This window comes from Aethalodelphis obliquidens, unplaced genomic scaffold (assembly GCF_003676395.1).
Source record: "Aethalodelphis obliquidens isolate GAN/ISIS:26980383/991018 unplaced genomic scaffold, ASM367639v1 scaffold73, whole genome shotgun sequence".
NCBI lineage: Eukaryota > Metazoa > Chordata > Mammalia > Artiodactyla > Delphinidae > Aethalodelphis > Aethalodelphis obliquidens.
This window is the reverse complement of record NW_020838017.1, coordinates 461194-481950: the sequence shown is the minus strand read 5'-3', so window position 1 is coordinate 481950 and position 20757 is coordinate 461194. Positions and strand designations below refer to the sequence as shown.

Here is a 20757-nt window from a genome sequence, read left to right as displayed (position 1 = left end):
AATCATTAAGCATACAGTTGTGAAGGGTAGGTAGATCTATAAATGTGAAAACACATCTGGAGTCTGTTTTTTAAAGGCAACAAAACTTCTCTAAATTTCACTTTTTTGGACTATTTCATTTCTCTGATTAAGCTGTCATTTTTATAATACACAAGGCAAATCATAAAAATACATGTATATATTTGAAATTCTTTTCCCTAAATTCTCTGAATAACTTATGAAGCACACAAAAGCTACGACTTTTCTTCCCTTTCCTTTATGTCATCTCTTCTTTGTCCATCACATTAAGAGGTGCACTTCCCATAAAATGCTACTTTTAAGTTCAATGTTTATCAAAAGTTTTAATATTTCAGTGCATTTGATCAACTATGACTTTATACAGAAGAAATTTAATATCATCAATTAATTAAGAATTAATGGGGTTAATATAGAAGCACTTTTTTAAAGTCACAGACTTATAACCACAGAAAATATAAAAGATAAATTTAATTTACGTGCATTTTTTTTTGTTGAATAGGAGTATGACACAGTGAGCAGAAGAGTCTTTCAATCATAAAAAAATTCCAATTGGGGTACTATTCTGTCATGGGAGAGTAAAGGAAATATGATTTCAATGAGAAAGATGAGTAACATATAATTTTTTCACTGTTAAAGAGACCATGTTCAAGTATTTTTAAATAAACAAAGATGGGTATTAAATCACAGCAGAACTTAGAGACAATGGGATACTTTTATAAGAGTGGTGTAACCATTTTATCTTAAAATGTCACTACTTATGTCACTGTAAGTTATATTCTATGCATCTATTTAAACTGATAATGAAAAAATTTCTGTGTCAAGCCTAACAATGATCAAAGAAATACAAAGTTTTTCGAAATCATTGTATGGGATATGTAAGCAAAACAAACAAAAAGACAAAAAACTGAAGACCACTGAACCATTTTAATCATCATTAGATAAGCAGTAATCTCAAAATATCAGGTTGACAAAGACAGCTATTCCATAATAAGATAGTTCCCTACAGCCATCCATGAAGTCTGTTACCCTAAATCAATAATTTTTTAAAGTGTCATATAACAGGGAACATACATCGAAAACTTACTGATTTTTAGGTAAAGGACTAAAACATCCAACCTTTTATTTTTAATTTAACTGATATTTAAATTCTATTTAAAATAGTTCAAAATGACACCTTTACCATCAGTATTGCATTTACATAAAGGAACTAAAAGTCAATCTCTGGACAGCTTTTTGAAGTCACCAGAAAAAAAAAGGTCATTGTTTCTATAATGAATACACAGTGACTTGTTTGCAATCCACATTTCTCACTCAGCTATCAAGCTATTTGTAAGTAAAGATAGTGACTGCCAGTTATGGCTGTCACATCTCACTCAGGTTCAAGTTTCCACTGTTTTACATGTGACTTTACAAGGTTAAACCCAGACCTGAAATGTGCGACAGGGTTGCAAACAACTTGTCCTGTCTCCAAACCTTACATCACTCTGCTCTGGGAGCTCTTCCTGCCAGGAGATGCACAGACTGGGACAAGACAATATTATAAAAACAAATGAGGCTAAACGCAAAAGCAGATGGTATAAAATTGGTGCTTACTACCTGGTGAATGTAGGCTAGTGAAAGATAAATAAAGGCGGAAGGTAAAAGAGGAGAGACTCTCCACTTTCTCAGGGTTTCATTTGCTTGCTGGTTGTTAGCACAAGAGCACTCGAGGTACTTTGTACCCGGAGCGTCAGGCTGTATTTAGAAGTTCTACTTACGCAACTCTTAGCGTCTCTAGTCTCCACAGGGAACGTGCGTGAACAGATACAGCACCACCTTCGTAATGAACAGTTCTGTTAAAAGAAATAAAAAGCCCAATTTTAACGTTGCATTCTTGGGCTCAATTTTTCGAGCCAATTCAAAGAGAAAAGTAAATGGGAAGGCTTTGGAGAAACAGTAAAAACTACTTTTTGGTAGGAGACAATATAACTGGAAATAAAAATAACAACAGTGACCTGAATAAACATTGGATTTAAACACATTCCTTCGTCTCTTACTCCCTCTCATCCCATTCATCCCCTCTCCCTCACCCTGGCCATTTTTCTCTCTTTATCCCAGTGAATACTCTCACCATTAAACTTAAGTCCATAAACGTACTCCACTACGAGTTTGAGTTTAGGTGTAGTTTAATATATTTCAACACATGCATATAATTATCTGCAATTCTAAATTCTTTCTAGACATTTAAAACATTTTAAAGAAATGTGAAAACACATTAATTTTAATGTTTCCATGACAATCTGTTAAATGATGAGATGGGAAAATGTAAACATCAATAAAATGTAAATATCAACAAAAAAGTCACACACACACACAGAAATTTCTTTGGATGTACATCACACATACCAAAATTCCAAAGCTCTCGTAATAACAATTTGTTAATATGTCAGACGTGATGCAAAGTAATGTGTATACATTTTCCAAATTGGTCTCTATACCATCCCCTTGAGATTGGTTTAAGGAAAACAAAAGTTGTTTCCTGTTTCTTTCCCAAGTGCTCACCATCTCCCTCTCCACTGGGTCTCTTAATCATCCAAACACACATAACTCTGTCCAGTCACAAACATAATAACGTGTGACCATATTTTCCTCCCCTGATTCCCTTGCTTTTCTGCCTCATTACCACCTCCTCTTAATCCTCAGTGCACTCAACCTTGTCTGCAGACCCACTTCTCCACTGAGACAGATTTAGCTGAGGCCATCAAATGACCTTCATGTTACCAAATCCAGTGGACTTATTTATTTTAAACACTTTGGAGAATCCTACTGCTGTGACAGTTTTCCTAACACCATTCTCGCCTGCATTCCTCTTACCTACTCAGATATTCCTTCTCATTCTATTTTTATTGTGGAACTTTTCAAAGACACACAAAAGTAGAGAGAATATTATAATAAACCCCAATACACCCAGCACATAGTTTCAACAGTGATCAATATAGGGCCAACCTTGTTTTACCTATAACCACAAGTTATCCTTCGACATACAACCTCCACATAAAATAATACAAAAGTATTTTTCTATACTTGATATACATATATATAAAATTTGTTTTTACTGGGCTTCCCCGGTGGCGCAGTGGTTGAGGGTCCGCCTGCCGATGCAGGGGACACGGGTTCGTGCCCCGGTCCAGGAGGATCCCACATGCTGCGGAGCGGCTGGGCCTGTGAGCCATGGCCGCTGAGCCTGTGCGTCCAGAGCCTGTGCTCCGCAATGGGAGAGGCCACAACAGTGAGAGGCCCGCGTACCGCAAAATAAAAAAAAAATTGTTTTTATGAAATACCCATTCACTGTTCAAATTTTCCCAATTGTCTCAAAAATGTCTTTTTCAGATTGAAGTAATGTCATTTGAAGCAACAAGGATGGACCAGGAGATTATCATACTATGTGAAGTAAGTCAGACAGAGAAAGACAAAAATCATTATATCGCTTATATGCAGAATCTAAAAAAAAAGATACAAATGAACTTATTTACGCAACACAAACAGACTCAGAGACTTGGAGAAGGAACTTCTGGTTACCAGGAGGGAAGGGTTGGGGGTAGAGATAGTTAGGGAGTTTGGGATTGACATATACACACTACTATATTTAAAATAGATAACCAGAGGCTTCCCTGGTGGCGCAGTGGTTGGGAGTCTGCCTGCCAATGCAGGGGACACGGGTTCGTGCCCTGGTCCGGGAAGATCCCACATGCGCAGAGCAGCTGGGCCCATGAGCCATGGCCGCTGAGCCTGCACGTCCGGAGCCTGTGCTCCGCAACGGGAGGGGCCACGACAGTGAGAGGCCCACGTACCGCAAAAAATAAATAAATAAAATAAAATAAAATAGATAACCAACAAGGACCTACTGTATAGCACAGGGAACTCTGCTCAATATTTTGTAATAACCTAAATGGGAAAAGAATTTGAAATAGATACATGTATATGTATAACTGAATCACTTTGCTGTACACCTGAAACTAACACAACATTGTTAATCAACTATACTCCAATATAAAATAAAAATTTTTTAAATGTAGCAAAAGCCATAGAAAACAGAATGATCAGGCATCCTACCGAGAAGCATGAGGTAATCATTCTCAGGTTAACTTGCTTTCAAACTTTATTCTTTTTTAATAATGAATCTACTTTTATCCATCATGTCACAGGATGGGAAAAATCTGAATAAATTGTTCTTCAAGGAAAAAAATGTCTTTTTCTTTCTGTTGCTTTTTCAAATCAAGATCCAAATGAGATGCATAAATTGGTTTGGTGTCTTTATTTTATTCTAGAACAGTTCTCCCTTCCTCTTCTTTTTTCCTTCTTGCCATTTATTTGTTTACAAAAAAACTGTATCATTTGTCCTGGAGTATTTTCTACATTCTGAATTTTGCTGATAACATCCTCACAGTGTTTTTTAACATCTGCCTCTACGTGATAGATCTAGAAATCTAGAAACTTACTCAGGTTCAAGTTTGTGATTCTTGGGCAAGAACATTTCAGAAATTGGTGTTTGCCTTCCTATTACATCACATCAGGAGGTAATGATGACTACTTGTTTATCTTTTGACATTAAACTTGATTCAGGATCACCCTGATCCATCCATTATAACCTAAGAATTTTAGGTACATCAATGACCAGGGTCCTCAGGAGGGGCTTTTAATGGTGGTTGTGAAAATAATCATGTGGATAGCTTTTAAAATCCTGAAACCTTGCCCTCACCACTGGCCAATTAAGTCAAATTTGGAGTCAGGTGTTTTAAAAGCTCCCCAGCTGGTCGTAAGGGGGAGCCAAAGTTAGGAAACTATGGCCTACCCGTCTCTAAACAGTAGCACTACTGACACTTTGGTCCAGGTAGTTCTTTGCTGTGGGGGGCTGTCCTGTGCACTGTAGGATATTTTCCACATTCCTGGCCTCTACCCACTACATACCAACAGTAGCCATCTAAGCTGTGATCCAAGTTGTGGAGAGATATATATATATAAATCTTAATATATAGAATATATGTTATATAAAAATACATTCATATATATGTGTGAATATGTGTGTGTGTGTGTGTGTGTATATATATATATATATATATATATAATTTTATAGAAAGAATTTACTATAAGGAGTCTGCTCATGCAATCATGGAGGCTGACAAGTCCCAAGATCTGCTGGAGACCCAGGAGAGCTGACGATACAAGTTCCGGTCCAAGCCCAAATACCTGAAAACCAGAAGAGCCAATGGTATAGTCCCATTCCAAAGACTGACAGGTTCAAGATCGAAGAAGAACTGATGTTTCGGTTTCAGTTCAAAGGTAAGAAATAACTGATGTCTCAGCTCAAAGGCAGTTAGGCAGAAAGAGGTCCCTCTGATTCACGAAGAGTCAGCCTTTCTGTTCTATTCAGGCCTTTAACTGATTATATGAGGCCCACCCACAGGAGGGAGAGCAATCTGCTTTACTCAGTCTATAGATTTAAATGGTAAACTCATCTAAAAACACCCTCACAGAAACATCTAGAATAATTTGATCAAATATCTGGATACCGTGTGGCCCAGTCAACTTGACACATAAAATTAAACACCATAATAACTGAGAGAAAGTCCAACTTATCTATTTATATTTCTAAATCTGGAATTAATATCTACATTGTGAGTGATTCCTTTTTTTTTCTCCCCACGATAACTACAGATAAATTCAGGGTGTTGCCGAACACTTGGATCATCCCAAAAACGTTAGTTTGATCAGTGAAGCATGAGCAAAAGAATTGTCTTACACATGAATTACAAAAATAACAATTAGGTCATTTTCAATTTACTTTTGTTTCTTCAACATAAGGAAGCCTTAAATTTAGTATATTATTTTAACACTGGACAGCTCATAGTCAATTATTACTGCAGTACCACAGACACCACCTTTTTTTTTCCTTCAAGTGAACTATTTCTTTTAACATTTACCATATGACCTTAAAGCAATGGGGATAAGGGATGTTGTCATTAGTGTTCTACTTTTTGAACACATACTGGTTTCTTTCTTGTCCAGAGAGAGGCTAGAGTGTGTAACAAACGCTGAACAACAAAAGAGGGAACAAAAATACTACAAGGAAATGGGATCAGTCACATCCAATTTTGATGATGAATCAATTACACAAGTTAAAAATAAAGAAGAGTAGTTTACTGGCTTCTAAAGATTGACATGCTTATGTAGAATTCAGTAGGGACAAATAAGTCATATCACTGTATTTTAGTTACTGCAATGAAGAGCAGTAAAATAATATCAGAATTCTTCATTTTTCCAAACTTGATGTTCAATAAATGAACGACTGACCAGAGAACTAAATTCTCTTTTGAAAAATGTTTTTTTAAATCCTAACGAGATAGACTTTAAAAGTCATAATTGGTATCCATAGGAACTATCACTACTTTTTACCTCAAAAGAAATGTGCTGCTTTAATCCAGGTAGCAAAAATGATTACTTTTCTCCTTTTGTACACATAAGTTTATTAATTTAAAGTATCACTGAACATTCATAAAATCCATCACATGCACAGGCTAAAGAATAAAAACCATGTTATCATATCAATAAATGCAAAAAGCATTTGACAGAATCCCACATCCATTCACAGTGAAAACTCTTAGAAAACTAGGAATAGGAGGGAACGTCCTCAACTTCATGAAGATCATCTATAATCAACATCATTCTTAATAGTGAGAAACTAAATAATTTCCCCCAAGATACAGAAAAAGGCAAGAATTTCCCCTCTCACCAATCCTTTTCAACATTGTACTAGAAGTATTAGCTAATGCAATAAAACAAGGAAAAAAAAGGTATGTGAATTGAGGAGAGAAGAAAAAACACAACTGTTTTCTTTTGCAGATGACATGACGGTCTATGTAGAAAATTCCAAAGAATCAACAACAAAAATAAAACTCCTGAAACTAAGAAGCAATTATAGGAAGGTTACAGGATAGAAGATTAATGGAAAGATCAATGGGCAAGCTCAACTTTCTTATACACCAGTGATGAACAACAAAACTTTGAAATTAAAACACAATACTATTTATATTACCACCAAAAGGAAAAGAAAGGTGTATTTCTTACAAAATATGTACAAGATCTATATGAGAAAAACTACAAAAGTCTGATGAAAGAAATCGAAGAGTAAATAATTGGAGAAACATTCCACATATACAAACAGGAAGACTCAATACGGTCAAGATATCAGTTCTTCTCAACCTGATCCATAGATTCAACTCAAACCCAATCGATAACCCTAGGAAACTAATCAGTTATCTTCAAAGCAATTCTAAAGTTTATACAGAAAGGCCAAAGACCCAGAATACCCAACACAATATTAAAGGAGAACAAAGTTGGAAGAACGACACTACCAAACTTCAAGACTTACTATAAAGCTACACTAACCAAGATGGTGTGGTCCTGGTGAAAGAGCAGACAAATACATAAACGGAACAAAATAGAGATCCCTAAAGTAGGCTCATATGAATATAGTCAATTGACCTTTGACAAAGGCACAAAGGTGCTCCACTCCTTCCAATGAAAAAAGGATAGTCTAAAATAGGTAAAGTACAGGAGATTTTTAAGGCACTGAAACTATTCTGTGTGCATTACAAGGGTGGATATATGTCATTATACATTTCTCAAAACCCAGAAAATATACAAAACTAAAAGTGAATCCTAATGTAAATAACGAACTTTAATTAATACTAATGTGTCCATATTGACTCATCAGTTGTAAAGGGAGTACCACACTAAAGCAACATTTTAATAATAGGAAAACTGCAGAGGAAGGTCTGGAAGCGATATGTGGGACGTATCTGTACTTTCTGCTCAATTTCTTTGTAAATCTGAAACTCCTCCAAAAAATAATGCTTATTAAAGCCACAGTAATCAAAATAGCATGTTATTAGCACAAAAACAGATATATAGATCAATGGAAGAGAATAGGGAGCCCAGAAATAAACCAATGCATCTATGGTCAATTAATCTATGACAAAGGAGGCAGGAATATACAATGGAGAAAAGACAATCTCTTCAACAAGTGGTACTGGGAAAGCTGGACAGCTACATGTAAATCAAAGAAATTAGAACACTCCCTCACACCATATACAAAAATAAGCTCCAAATGGTTTAAAGATCTAAATATATGACATGACACCAAAAAACTCCTAGAAGAGAACATAGGAACAACATTCTCTGACATAAATCGTACCAATGTCTTCTTACAGCAGTTTCCCAAGGCAAAAGAAATAAAAACAAAAATAAACAAATGGGACCTAATCAAACTTAAAAGCTTTTGCACAGCAAAGGAAACCATCAACAAAACAAAAAGACAACATACGGAATGGGAGAAAATACTTGTAAACAATGTGACCAACAAGGGGTTAATATCCAAAATACGCAAAGGGCTCCATACAACTCAATATGGAAAAAACAAACCCAATCAAAAAATGGGCAGAAGACCTAAAGAGACATTTTTCCAAAGAAGAGTTATAGATGGTCAAAAGGCACATAAAAATATGTTCAACATCAGTAATTATTAGAAAAATGCAAATCAAAACCACAATGAGATATCAACTCACAGGTGTCAGAATGGGTATCATCAAAAAGTCTACAAATAATAAATGCTGGAGAGGGTGTGGAGAAAAGGGAACCCTCCTACACTGTTGGTGGGAATCTAAATTGATGCAGCCACCATGGAAAACAGTATAAAGGTTCCTTAAAAAACTAAAAATAAAGCTAACATGTGATGCAGCAATCCAACTCCTGCGTATATATCCTGAGAAAATAAAAACTCTAATTCGAAAAGATACATGCACCTCAATGTTCACAGCAACACTATTTACAAGAGCCAAAACATGGAAACAACCAAGTGCCCATCAACAGACGACTGGCTTAAGAAGGTGTGGTATATGTATACAATGGAATACCACTCAGCCTTAAAAAGAATGAAGTATTGCCATTTGCAGCAACATGGATGGGCCAAAGAATATTATGCTTAGTGAAACAGGTCAGACAGAGAAAGACAAATACTACATGTTATCACTTTTATGGGGAATCTAAAATATAATGCAAATGAACCTATATACAAAACAGAAACAGACTCACAGACACAGAAAACAAACTTATGGTTACCAAAAGGGAAAAGTGGGGAGGGACAAATTAGGGATATGGCATTTAACAGATACAAACTATTATACATAAAATAGATAAGCAACAAGGATTTACTGTATAGTACAAGGAATTATATTCAATATCTTGTAATAACCTATAATGGAACATAATAAAAAAATAACTGAACCACTATGTTGTACACCTGAAACTAACACAATATTATAAATCAACTCTGCTTCAATTTCAAAAGTCTTAATTTTTAAAAATCACTTATTTAATGTTTTTTTTAAATATTTATATATTAGGAGAAAATATACTAGGACTATACTAGGAAGAAAATGAAGAGGATGATTATAAAATTTAGCCACTTTTATGCTTTTCTTTTGTTTTGAAAAATATCACATTTTACTAGATCGGCAGGTTGGCAGTTACTTTCTTTAAGCACTTTTAAGCTTACATCCAATGTCTCCAATTGTCTCTTACTTGAACTGAGCTGTAAATCTTACTGTTGTCCCCTTAAAGATATCACGTCTTTTTTCTATCCGTTTTTAAGTGTTTAATTTTGTGTTTACTTTCCAGTACTTTTAGTCTGATGTAAGTGTGGTTTCTTTTCATTTGTCTTACTTAGGGTTCATAGTTCTTGAATCTGTGGCTTGATGTACTTAGTCAGTTGTGGAGAATTCTTAAGCAACTGTATTAAACACTGCCTGTGCCTTGTGTACTTGCAAGCACTCTTTTTCTTGTTCTCTGTCTCCCTCCTGCTTTCCTTCTCCTGCTGCCTCCTTCTCTTCTCTATCCTTTTATTTTGGAACTCCAATACATGTATGATAGACCATTCATTATTTACCATGTATTTCGTATGCTCTTTTTCATATTTCCCAATCTTTTGACTATCAGTGTTTCAGTATTAGGTCAGAATATTTCTTCTGACATTATTTCCAGTTCAATAATTCTCTTTTCAGCTATGTCGAAGCTGATATTAAATCTATCTGTTCTAATATCAGTTATTTTAATTTTCAGTTTTAGAATGTCTATATGACCCCTTCTTATAGTTACCAGTTCTCCACCAAATTTATTCACCTGGTCTTTTAATTCTTAGATAATAATCATAAATATTTTAAATTCTACTTGTGATAACACTATTATCTGTGTATCCATGACCTGTATGCCTTTTTCTATAGTGTGTTTGCCTTTGCTTTTCAGGTGGGTCCTATCTTATATGCCTGTGCTGTATAACAAAGAATCTGGCTGACCCATGCCCCTGGTTCCTAGAAGGGAGATTCTAAACCCTTGAATTTCCCAAGTGATGTAAGAGACTATGTTTTTCATAGAGCCTCTTAGATCACACCTTCATTTATGGTAATGGGGGCACTCGTCGTGGGCCCCCAGATAGCTTCAGTAAGAGGGTTGGCCATGCTGGAAAGACAAATCAGATGACCAGAGGGTTGGAAGTTTGATCCAGCCTGACCTCTGAGGAGTGAAAGTGTGGTAGAGATTAATTAAATAATTGAGTACATGATTGAGCTCAAACACTCCTACATAACAAAACCCCAAGAAAAACACTCTAGGACAAAAGCTTGACTGAACTTCCTGGATGATGGACACGATGATGTGCCAGGAGGGTAAGAGGTCTTGATCCACAGGTACAGGGAAAAGAAACTCTAAGTTTGAAACCCTCCCAGACCTCGCCCTATACATAGCTACATCTGGCCCGATTTGTAATCCTTTATAATAAAATTGTAATCGTAAGTACAGAACTTTCCTGAGTTCTTAAATCTAAAGGGGTTATGGGAACCCCCAAATTTGTAGCCAGTTGTACAGCAGTACAGATGGTCTGAGGACCACCCCTCTCCTTGTGGCTGTTGTCTGAGATAAGGGCAGTTTTGTAGGGAACAAAGCCCGTAATCTGTATGATCTATTAATTCTGGGGAGTTGGTGCCAGAACTGTACTGCAGTACATCAGTCAGGATTGAAACAAAATAGCGTGTTTAATTTTGATTATTAGATGCAGTATGTGTAAAACACAAATCACTTGAGTTCTTTGTGTTAGTCCCCCAGCCCCCAAAGATGTACTTTTGCTTCTCGCAGGTAAAGTAATCTAGGGGCACCAGCAATCCCACATCATCTTAATCCAAATGGTAATTAATATTATTTGAGGCTGAGTTTCAATACTTGCAAGGGCTGCTCTATTTCCAGTTCCTCACTGCTTCAAGGGTATAGTTCTTTGAGCTCCCTCCTAAAGTGCCTCTTCTTTGGTGGGTCTTGTACTACCACTTTTGATCCACTTGCACTCTGATGCTTCCAACAGCTCTGCCCCACTTCTGAGCCACTCAGCCACTGCAATCCCCCGGAGAGAAGAAGCTTCCTCAGATGCCGAACTCACTCCTCCGTCTCCTATTTTGGGAACCTGGCTCCACACATTTTCACTACTTTTTTAGCTCTCAATTATCTTTGAACAGATTTTTGGTTTTTCTCAGAGGGAAACATGGCTTGGAATAACTCATCTACTATTGTTATCACCATCACTTAAAAAAATTCTCTTTAAAATACAATTATTTTCAACTTTGAGTCCATCAAGCTAGTGTGGAATTCAAGCACTTATTTTGTTTTGTTTTGTTTTTGTTTTGTTTTGTTTTTTGCGGTACGCAGGCCTCTCACTGTTGTGGCCTCTCCCGTTGCGGAGCACAGGCTCCAGACGCGCAGGCTCAGCGGCCATGGCTCACGGGCCCAGCCGCTCCGCGGCATGTGGGATCTTCCCGGACCGGGGCACGAACCCATGTCCCCTGCATCGGCAGGCGGACTCTCAACCACTGCGCCACCAGGGAAGCCCTCAAGCACTTATTATTGTTGCTGGAGTAGTACAGTAATCTCGGACCTTGGGGAGTAAGCCCAGTTCATTTGTTAGATCTTCTAAGCGCAGGGCTCTACTCACATGCTCCTGTCCAGGCTGAGGGCTGATGCTTTCCATTTACTTGAGAAGCTCAGAACATTTTGCTCAAGTGAAAAACCCCACAGCCACTGCCCTCTGAGTCTTGCCACCTCCTGATAAGCCAGGATGAAATGGGGAGTAGCAAGTTCTCAGGGAGCAGAGTACTGATCAGCCTGAAAGTGGAACTGAGAAAACTCTGCTCCCTCCCCAGTCTCTATGAATGCTTTAAAAAAATTTTTTTTAAGATAACCAAAGATTCACATGCTGTTGTGAGAATATAGAAAAATCCCTTGAACATCTGTCTGGTTTCCCTTAATAGTAATATTTTTCAACTCTAATATAATAGTTACATATATACATAACCTTAATAGTTACATGTGTAACTACTATATATATAATATATATGTAACTAATAGTTATATATGTAATGTAACTATTACATATACATGTAACTATGTATTACATATATATGTAGCTGTTACCTATATATGTACTATTATATATGTAACTATATTTTAAAACTATAGTATAATAGTTACACATATATGTAACTACACATATATTCAAGTTACATACATATGTAATTGAATATATATATATAATGGTTTTTCAAGGAAGACATTGACTTTGATACAATCCCCTGATCTTATTAAATTTCTCCAGTTTTGCTTATATTCATTTGAGTATGTGTCTGTGTGTGCGTATTAAATTCTATACCATTTTATTAACTGGGTAACTTCCTGGAACCCCATCATTGTAAAGGTCCTACACCCCAAGGATGCCTCACATTGCCCTTTTCTAACTAAACCTACCTCCCTCTCGCTCCCCTCTCTTGCTTCCCTCACCCTGGATAACCACTAATCCGTCCTCCAGTTCTAAGATTCATTTCAAAAATGTTATAAACATGGACTCACACAGTATGTGATCTTCTGGGATTGACAATTTTCACTCAGCATAACCGCCGGGAGATCCATCGCAATTGTTATGTATCAATAGGCCATTCCTTTCTATTGCCAGGCAGCATCCCATGCTATGGTTGTACTGCAGATTGGAAAACCATTCCCTTGATGAAGGACACCTGGGCTGATTCCAGTTTTCGGCTATTACAAATAAAGCTGCTTTACACTAAGTATTTGTGAAGAAGTATTTTTGTGAACAGTTTTTGTTTCTTTGAGATAAACACCCAGAAATGCAATTGCTAGGCAATTGCTATGGCAGTGCATGTTTAGTTTTTTAAGCAACTGTCAAAATGTTTCCCAGAGCGGCTATACCATTTACAAGCAATTTATGAGCGATCCAGTTTCCCTGCATCCTCACCAACATTTGGTTATCAGTATTTTGTTTTGTTTTAGCCATTCTGATAAGTGTGTAGTGATAGCACCTGGTGGCCTTGTATTTCCACCATCGCTAATGACGCTGAACATCTTTCCCTGTGCTTACTTGCAATCTGTATGCCCTTTCAGTGAAACCACCGTCCATGTTTTGCAACCATTTTCTAATTAGGTTGTTTGCTACTGTTGAGCTTTGAGAGTTCTTTCTGTATTTTCAGATTATTTGTCCTTTGTTGGACATATGATTTGCAAATATCTTTGGCCAGTCTATAACTTATCTTTTCATCCTCTTCACAGGGACTTTCACAGAATAAAATTTTCTCATTTTGATGAGATCAATTTATTAATGTTTTCCTTTCATGGACATGTTTCTGATGTCAAGTTATAAACTCTATGATCTCAAAGATTTTTTCCTAAATGTGTTATAGTTTTATGTTTTACATTTAAGCCCATGATCCATCTGAATTAGATTTCATGTAAAGTGTGAGGTCTGGGCTGTGGTTCATGTATTTCTGGCGTATGGGCGTCCATTTGCTCCATGTGTGTTCTGAGTCTGTGGCAAAATCCTTTCTCCTCTTCTTTCTCTGTCAGAGGGAACCTCTCTCTCCCTGTGTGCAAGACACTAAGCATAACAACCTCCTTGGATTTAGTCTTTAGGGAATAAAAGTCAGGAAGGGAAGTGCCTTCTAGAAAAGTTCAGCTTTCTGCCAACTCTCAAACCTGCCCTGAGGAGAAAGTGCACTGGGACTGCTAGCTGCTTAAGTGGAGAAAAATAATAGGAAAAATACTGGGAGAAAACATACGTTAACATCACAAAAATTCCCTCGCAGGCAAAAGTTTGGCATGTTGGCAAGTATGTGAGTTTTCTCTGAAAAAATCCATAACATACATCATACTGTCAAAATATCCACAAACCACCCCACCAGTTTGTTTAAATCACTGTCTTCAAGGCTCAGACTCCTGCTGTAGGAATAGGGATTCTTCCCTGTGGAGTGACGTGAAGTCAAGATGCTTCCAATAGAGAAGGCTCTTAGCCAAGGATGTGGGACTCATAGGCCTCAAAATAGTGTTCTGTTCATTCAGGTTGGTCGGCTGGTTTCTGCCCCTCCTGGAATCGCAAGCAGACAATAATCTTTTAGGAGTCACTGAAATCCTACAAGCGGGGACCTCAAACCCCTCTGAATTAACCAGAGCGGTTCTCAATGCATGCATCCCACTGCTCTCCTTAAACAACCTACAAGGAAGTGCATGACTTTTTTTCTCCGTTAATTTCTTTCACAAACACAAAACAATCAGCATTTGTGTGCAGATTCCCATATATTTGTCACTCTATGAAAGGGGTACAGAAATGAATGATACAATCCTGGCTGAAAACTAAACAGAAGAGATGAACACACACACCAGTAAAGATAATAAATGGCAGTATGTGATATACGCCATTTACCTGGGGCAGTTAAAGACACAGACAATTCTACTACCAACATGTCCTCAACCAAATTAAGTTCCGTGTGGTAATGTATTACCAGACCCTGGATGTTGAGGATTCACCTATGAATCCTTTGAAAAACAGAAAACTTACTCACACACCATTTCCATTGAGAGTTGATACTGAATGGCAGGTTCCAAACAATTCTGGGGAAGAGAAGCTTGTTCTACTAACTTACAGGCTGGCGAAAGTATCACCTCAAAATCAAAGGTCAGCACAGATTCCTCCTTGTCTAATCCTCCTCAACGGGTAGAATAGTAAGATACGTTTTCTACAATCTCATTTTTTTATAGCCAGCACACATCGAAATGCCTAGAACATACAAGCCCTCAATAAGCATTAAAGGAATTGAAAAATAGACCCAGGATTAAAAGATTATTGCAAAGAGAAATTATAAGTGTTTCAGTTTACACATTTTCTCAGTAGGATTTCTGCTTGCACACCAGTCTACTACATAAGGGCCTAAGAGAGTGGCTGAGCAGCTAAGCCCCAGGCAAGCTCCCAGGAACCTCTTCATAGTATCAGAGAAATCAAAAGTATATGCCTATGCAACACTTAGAGGAGCATCACATATTTACTCAGGACTGAGTCTGTGATATTTCTATTCAAGTTGCTGCACAAGGGGAAACAGGTATTGAGACAGGACACGGATGGGCCTCAGGCTGAGCAGTTTCTCCCCTGTGGACAGAAACTCCATAACAGCAGAAACTCCATAAAAGCAGGATGATAGAGGAGGCTGGGCCCTGCCCAGATAAAAGACCACATATTCCTCATCCTCGAAGTCAAGGAGACCTTCCTGACTACACACGCACAGAAAGGCTCCTTGGAGGTCAAAAAGGGAGGCGGCGCCACCCCACAGTAAGTGATGCCAACTACCCACAAGCCTCTTTGCTAGAATCCATCTTGGCTAAGAGATGTGCACGCACACAGAGGAGGACCCTGAGGTAGACCAAATACGGACTCAGAACCAGGCGAAGCAAGATGACTGGTCAAAGGAAATCCGGAAGAAATGCCCCATAACAGTGATTCAAACTACCACAAGGGTGCGACTCTCTCTCTCTGAGCCACCCGTGTGGCTATCCACACGTACTGTACTCTTTTTCCTCCTAATAAACACTGTACTTGCTTCCCTGCTTTCCACCTCTATGTGGAAATTCATTTCTACGCAGCTGATGGGCCAGGGCCTTGTCACTGGCCACTGGTCCCTGGGGGTCTAGAGATTAGGATTCGGCGCTCTCACTGCCGCTGCCCAACCTCAATCTCTGGCCGGGAACTGAAATCCCGCTTCAAGCCTCACAGGCCGAGGCCACCCAAGATCAGTATGTTTTGAGATGTCATGTCTGCATAAAATATAAACGAATAATCGTGGATTAAAAACAGTAACATCCTTACACTCCGAATCCATATTAAAGAGTCATATAACTAGGACTAGAGCAGAGAAACAACAACAAACATTTGCTACTTTTACTTTTCACTCCGTAGGGAATATAACACAGCCACAAAGGAATCTGGAAATTTAAAAAAGAGAAAGCTTTTCTTTTCTTCCTGAAAGATATTGCTTACACCTAGATTAAGTTAAGAAACTAAACGTGGACCAGTAAAAACGGTCTTAAATTTTCACTGAGAAAATAACTGGGAGATTTCTCTTTCTCAGTGTTGATTTTTAATCTATTGTCTCTTGCCAGTCACTCATTTTCAGTGCATCCAACACCTCAATTGGCTTTTTTTTCATTTTTACTCTTATCCGGTGGCTCCAATTTCTGTGAATGTGTTTAATCCTTTGCCTTCAAAGCTTGTATTTTGGAAAACAGTGCCTTCTAGCCCAGTCGTTCCTTGAGAGAGCGGCTCTAGACCAAGTCAGGCTGCTAAATGATGACAGGCTGAAGCAAGGCCAGGGTGCTCTCTGCAATCAGCAGGGAGGTTAAGTTTAGGGGAAAGACTGCATCTCTCTCCAGGGAGAAGAGGCAAAGAAGAAAAAAATAGCTCTCCTTCATGTGCCTACTCTTGTAGCAAAACTATTTGGGAAACCTGTCCTAGCCCCAGATGCAGGCTAAAGAGGTATACACAGGACACGAAGAGAAGGAAGAAAAGTTCTTATATGATAACTTGACCGTTTTGGAGTAAAACAGCGCAGGCTCAGAAGCTTGCGCCGAGGTAGGTGACTGAGGGCATACAAACCCTGCGGGGTATTAGTCATCTGATTGTGTACGTAGACATAAACCACGCCTCTCCTTCTAAGCCAGACAGAGACACTTAATTCATTAGATCAAACCCATCTCATGCCTTATCAATTATTCACAAGTAAAGCTCATTGAATCATAATATTAAAAGGGGCGTGAAGGCAAAACTATCGTCATGCATACATACGGCATGGCTTTCGCCTGCTGAGTCACATTCTGGAAAGCAAATGTAGCATTTATTTCCAGACACTGTCAGAAACAATGACTTAATGGTCCTGAGTTTGAAAGGAACAAGACAGAGCAAGTATATGCCAAGAGTAATGCCTGGTAAGATGGAAACAGGACAACTTCTCTATCCACACTCAAGCCTGCCTGTGCTCTCTCTCTCTCTCTCTCTCTCTCTCATACACACACGCGCACACACAAACACACACACACACCATCAGGTGTATTTTATCTATGCATGCATGGGTATGTGTGTGCATTTATAAACAAGCATATTTAAGTTTTTATTGTTACATATCCCCACTAGAATGTAAACTCCTTGAGAAAAGAGACTTTGTATCTTTTTAGATACTAACAACCCCAGCACTCAGAACATGGTGGTCATTCCACAGATTTTTATTAAATGAATAAAATTACCTATGAGCTATGTGGTAAAAACTGTTTTAACATACAAATGATGCTTTTCAAAAAACGTTCCCCTAATACCGGTTTCCACATCAGAGATCTCACATAATAATTCTGAATAACACTCCCCTAACTCATCTTTCTTAAAACTTATTAATTTAAAAGTATGACATACTTAATTCAGGTAGTGCATAGTTAATCCATTAGTAAGCGTGTGTGCACATAAAGTAAATGCCTTTGTTGACATTTTATTGTATTCCGTAAAAATGGATGGAAGTAATAACGTGCAATCCAGAGACAGAATCTAGAACAGAAAACATTCCCCACATAAAAGACTTCATGCTTGAAATGAAAACTGATAATCAAATTTCAAGGCTCCAGAATGAAATCTTTTTTTAAAGCAATAATTTAAAAGCTGTGTGGCATCCGACAGATCTCTTGCCAAGTAGCAGAACTTGTTTCTCCTTAATTTATCCCATCTCACTATTTGAAAAGTTTGAAAAAGAACAAAGAAATTACAATTCTACAGTTAACGTTCCGTGCATTTCTCCCTTTCCCCCGCCTGCTCACAACGTCTATAGATGATAATTTTATGACTTTTATTGTTGTTTAGACCAGTTGTATACTGGTAATTTTAGAGTCCCACATCTTTCTGGAAAAATCTCAAGAAATTTAAAATAAAACCATAGTGATGCTTTCCGTCACGAACATGTCAGAGTTCAATCCGTAAAAGCAACATGAGCAGGAAGTGTGGGGAAAATATATGTTTAATTTAACTTTGGTAGGCTTCATTCTCCAATTCAGTTCCACTTAACTGAATGGGACAATATATGCTCTTCATTCTGGGGGTCTGGTTAACACTCCCATGACAATGCACAGGAGACCACATACATAGCCAGATCTAAGTGTGAAGAGGTAGTTAAAGATCACTTCATCAGAGAGAACAGACTTGTGGTTGCCAAGGGTGGGTGGGGATGGTGGGGAGGGATGGAGTGGGAGTTTGGGGTTAGCAGATGCAAACTATTACATATACAATGAATAAACAACAAGGTCCTACTGTAGAGCACAGGGAACTATATTCAATATCCTGCGATAAACCATAATGGAAAAGAATATGAAAAGGAATGTGTATATATGTATAACGGAATCACTGTGCTGTACAGCAGAAACGAACACAACATTGTAAATCAACTATACTTCCGTAAAATAGATTATAAAATAATAATAATAAAAGATCACTGCATCGGTATCTAGAACTACAGTACCCATCACTGAACTGCATCTTCAACTGCTACAATTATAGTTCTATTATGTATATTCAAAACTTGTCATGGGAAGGAGGCATGAGCAGATTGACAAATTCACTTACTAACCCAGCATTTACGACCAAAATGGTCCTAAATTACTCAGAAGCAACTGTCACTTCTGGCCATCTCCTTAATCAATTCCACCACTTCTTGTAACAAACCTGATTTGACTTTAGTTATTTAACTTTAATAACAGAATATAATTGAGTGTAGCCAGATCATAATTAGTGTGAAGAATTATGAGTTAAAAGAAATCTTTATATATTTCCCTGGAACTTCTCCAGCTCTCAGAAAGTCAAATTATTTTTACTTCTTTTTAAAAAATGAATCAAAATACATTTTTAAGGTTATCACTATGCGTTTTTCCCCCAATACAGATTCACATCAATTAAAGAAAGGCTGCCTCCTGGCTGTACTGTCCTTTGCCTTCCCCTCATTCTGTAAGACACTGAAGGGACTTAGCGTGAGGACAGGGGAAGATAAAGAAATTTCTACACACTGATATTAAGAAGACTAGAAGGAATAAAGGGCTCTATAAATGTAAAATTTAAGGAATTACTTTTATCATTACATGCAAAAAATTGTTCAATCTCACTGTGTAATCAAGACATAGATGACTTTCAGTCTTAAGCAACATCCCTCAGGCTCCTGTTGCCTATTTCTGACTCATTTTCTCCCTCAAGTCATGAGGGAGAAAGGGATGTCATGAGGCATGTCAAGTCTGACATCCATTTTAATCTAATTTCACCCGTGTAAACACGCCGTACAAGGGGCACTAAGGATGTGTTCTTACTGACATCACTACGTAGAAAGAGCTGCAATGTGTTGATCTGAATACATATTGAGATTAATTTGACACAGAAATGAGTACCATTAAATCAAGAATAATACAGGACGGGGGACAGGAGCAGCCTTCAGTATGCATGCAATGGGAAAGCGGACCCAGACCAATACCAAAATGTCTTTGACATTTCCCCTAGTTTTCTCTGTAATAACCAGCAATGTAAAGAATTACAGCAATGTAATAACAACCAGCAGGAGAGATGATCATATTAAGCAAAGTAAGTCAGACAGAGAAAGGCAAATACTGTACGCTATCACTTACATGTGGAATCTACAAAAATGACACAAATGAACTTATTTACAAAACAGAAAGAGACTCACAGACTTAGGAAACAAACTTATGGTTACCAAAGGGGAAAGACGGCAGGGAAGGATAAATTAGGAGGTTAAGCTTAACATATACACACTACTGTATATAACATAGATAACCAACAAGGGCCTACTGTATAGCACAGGGAACTCTACTCAACATCCTGTAATAACCTATATGGGAAAAGAATCTGAAAAAGAATAGATATATGTATATGTATAACTGATTCACTGTGCTGTACACCTGAAACTAACACAACACTGTAAATCAACTAGACTCCAATTTAAAATTAAAAAAACAAATAAAAGGCATCCCCCCGAAACAACCAATTAGCAGGAAATCTGCTCTGTAAGTATCATTTTTAATAAAACCCATCTTTAACATACAGACTCTCTAATGTGCAGGAGAGGTGCAGGAGAGGTGGAAAACTGCAGTCATTGCCCGCGAGCTTAGTCTAAGTAATCTGGGATGTATCCGACGCTGAATATTCTCATTTGGAAATGAAAAAACCCAACCGTTAAAAACTATGCTCATCCATTCCTGGCTTCTAAAGCTTAGCAAGGAGGAGGAGCCCTTCCCCACCTCTCA

At 37.8% G+C, this 20757-nt stretch overlaps 1 protein-coding gene across 1 annotated transcript in view; it reads right to left on the bottom strand.

Moving 5' to 3' along the window:
- Positions 1–20757, bottom strand: part of RYR2 (ryanodine receptor 2) — a 509874-nt gene that overhangs the window by 378215 nt on the left and 110902 nt on the right. The window contains exon 11 of the mRNA XM_027091861.1: positions 1776–1850. Coding sequence (XP_026947662.1) covers positions 1776–1850 — 75 coding nt within the window. The remainder of the gene's footprint in view (positions 1–1775; positions 1851–20757) is intronic.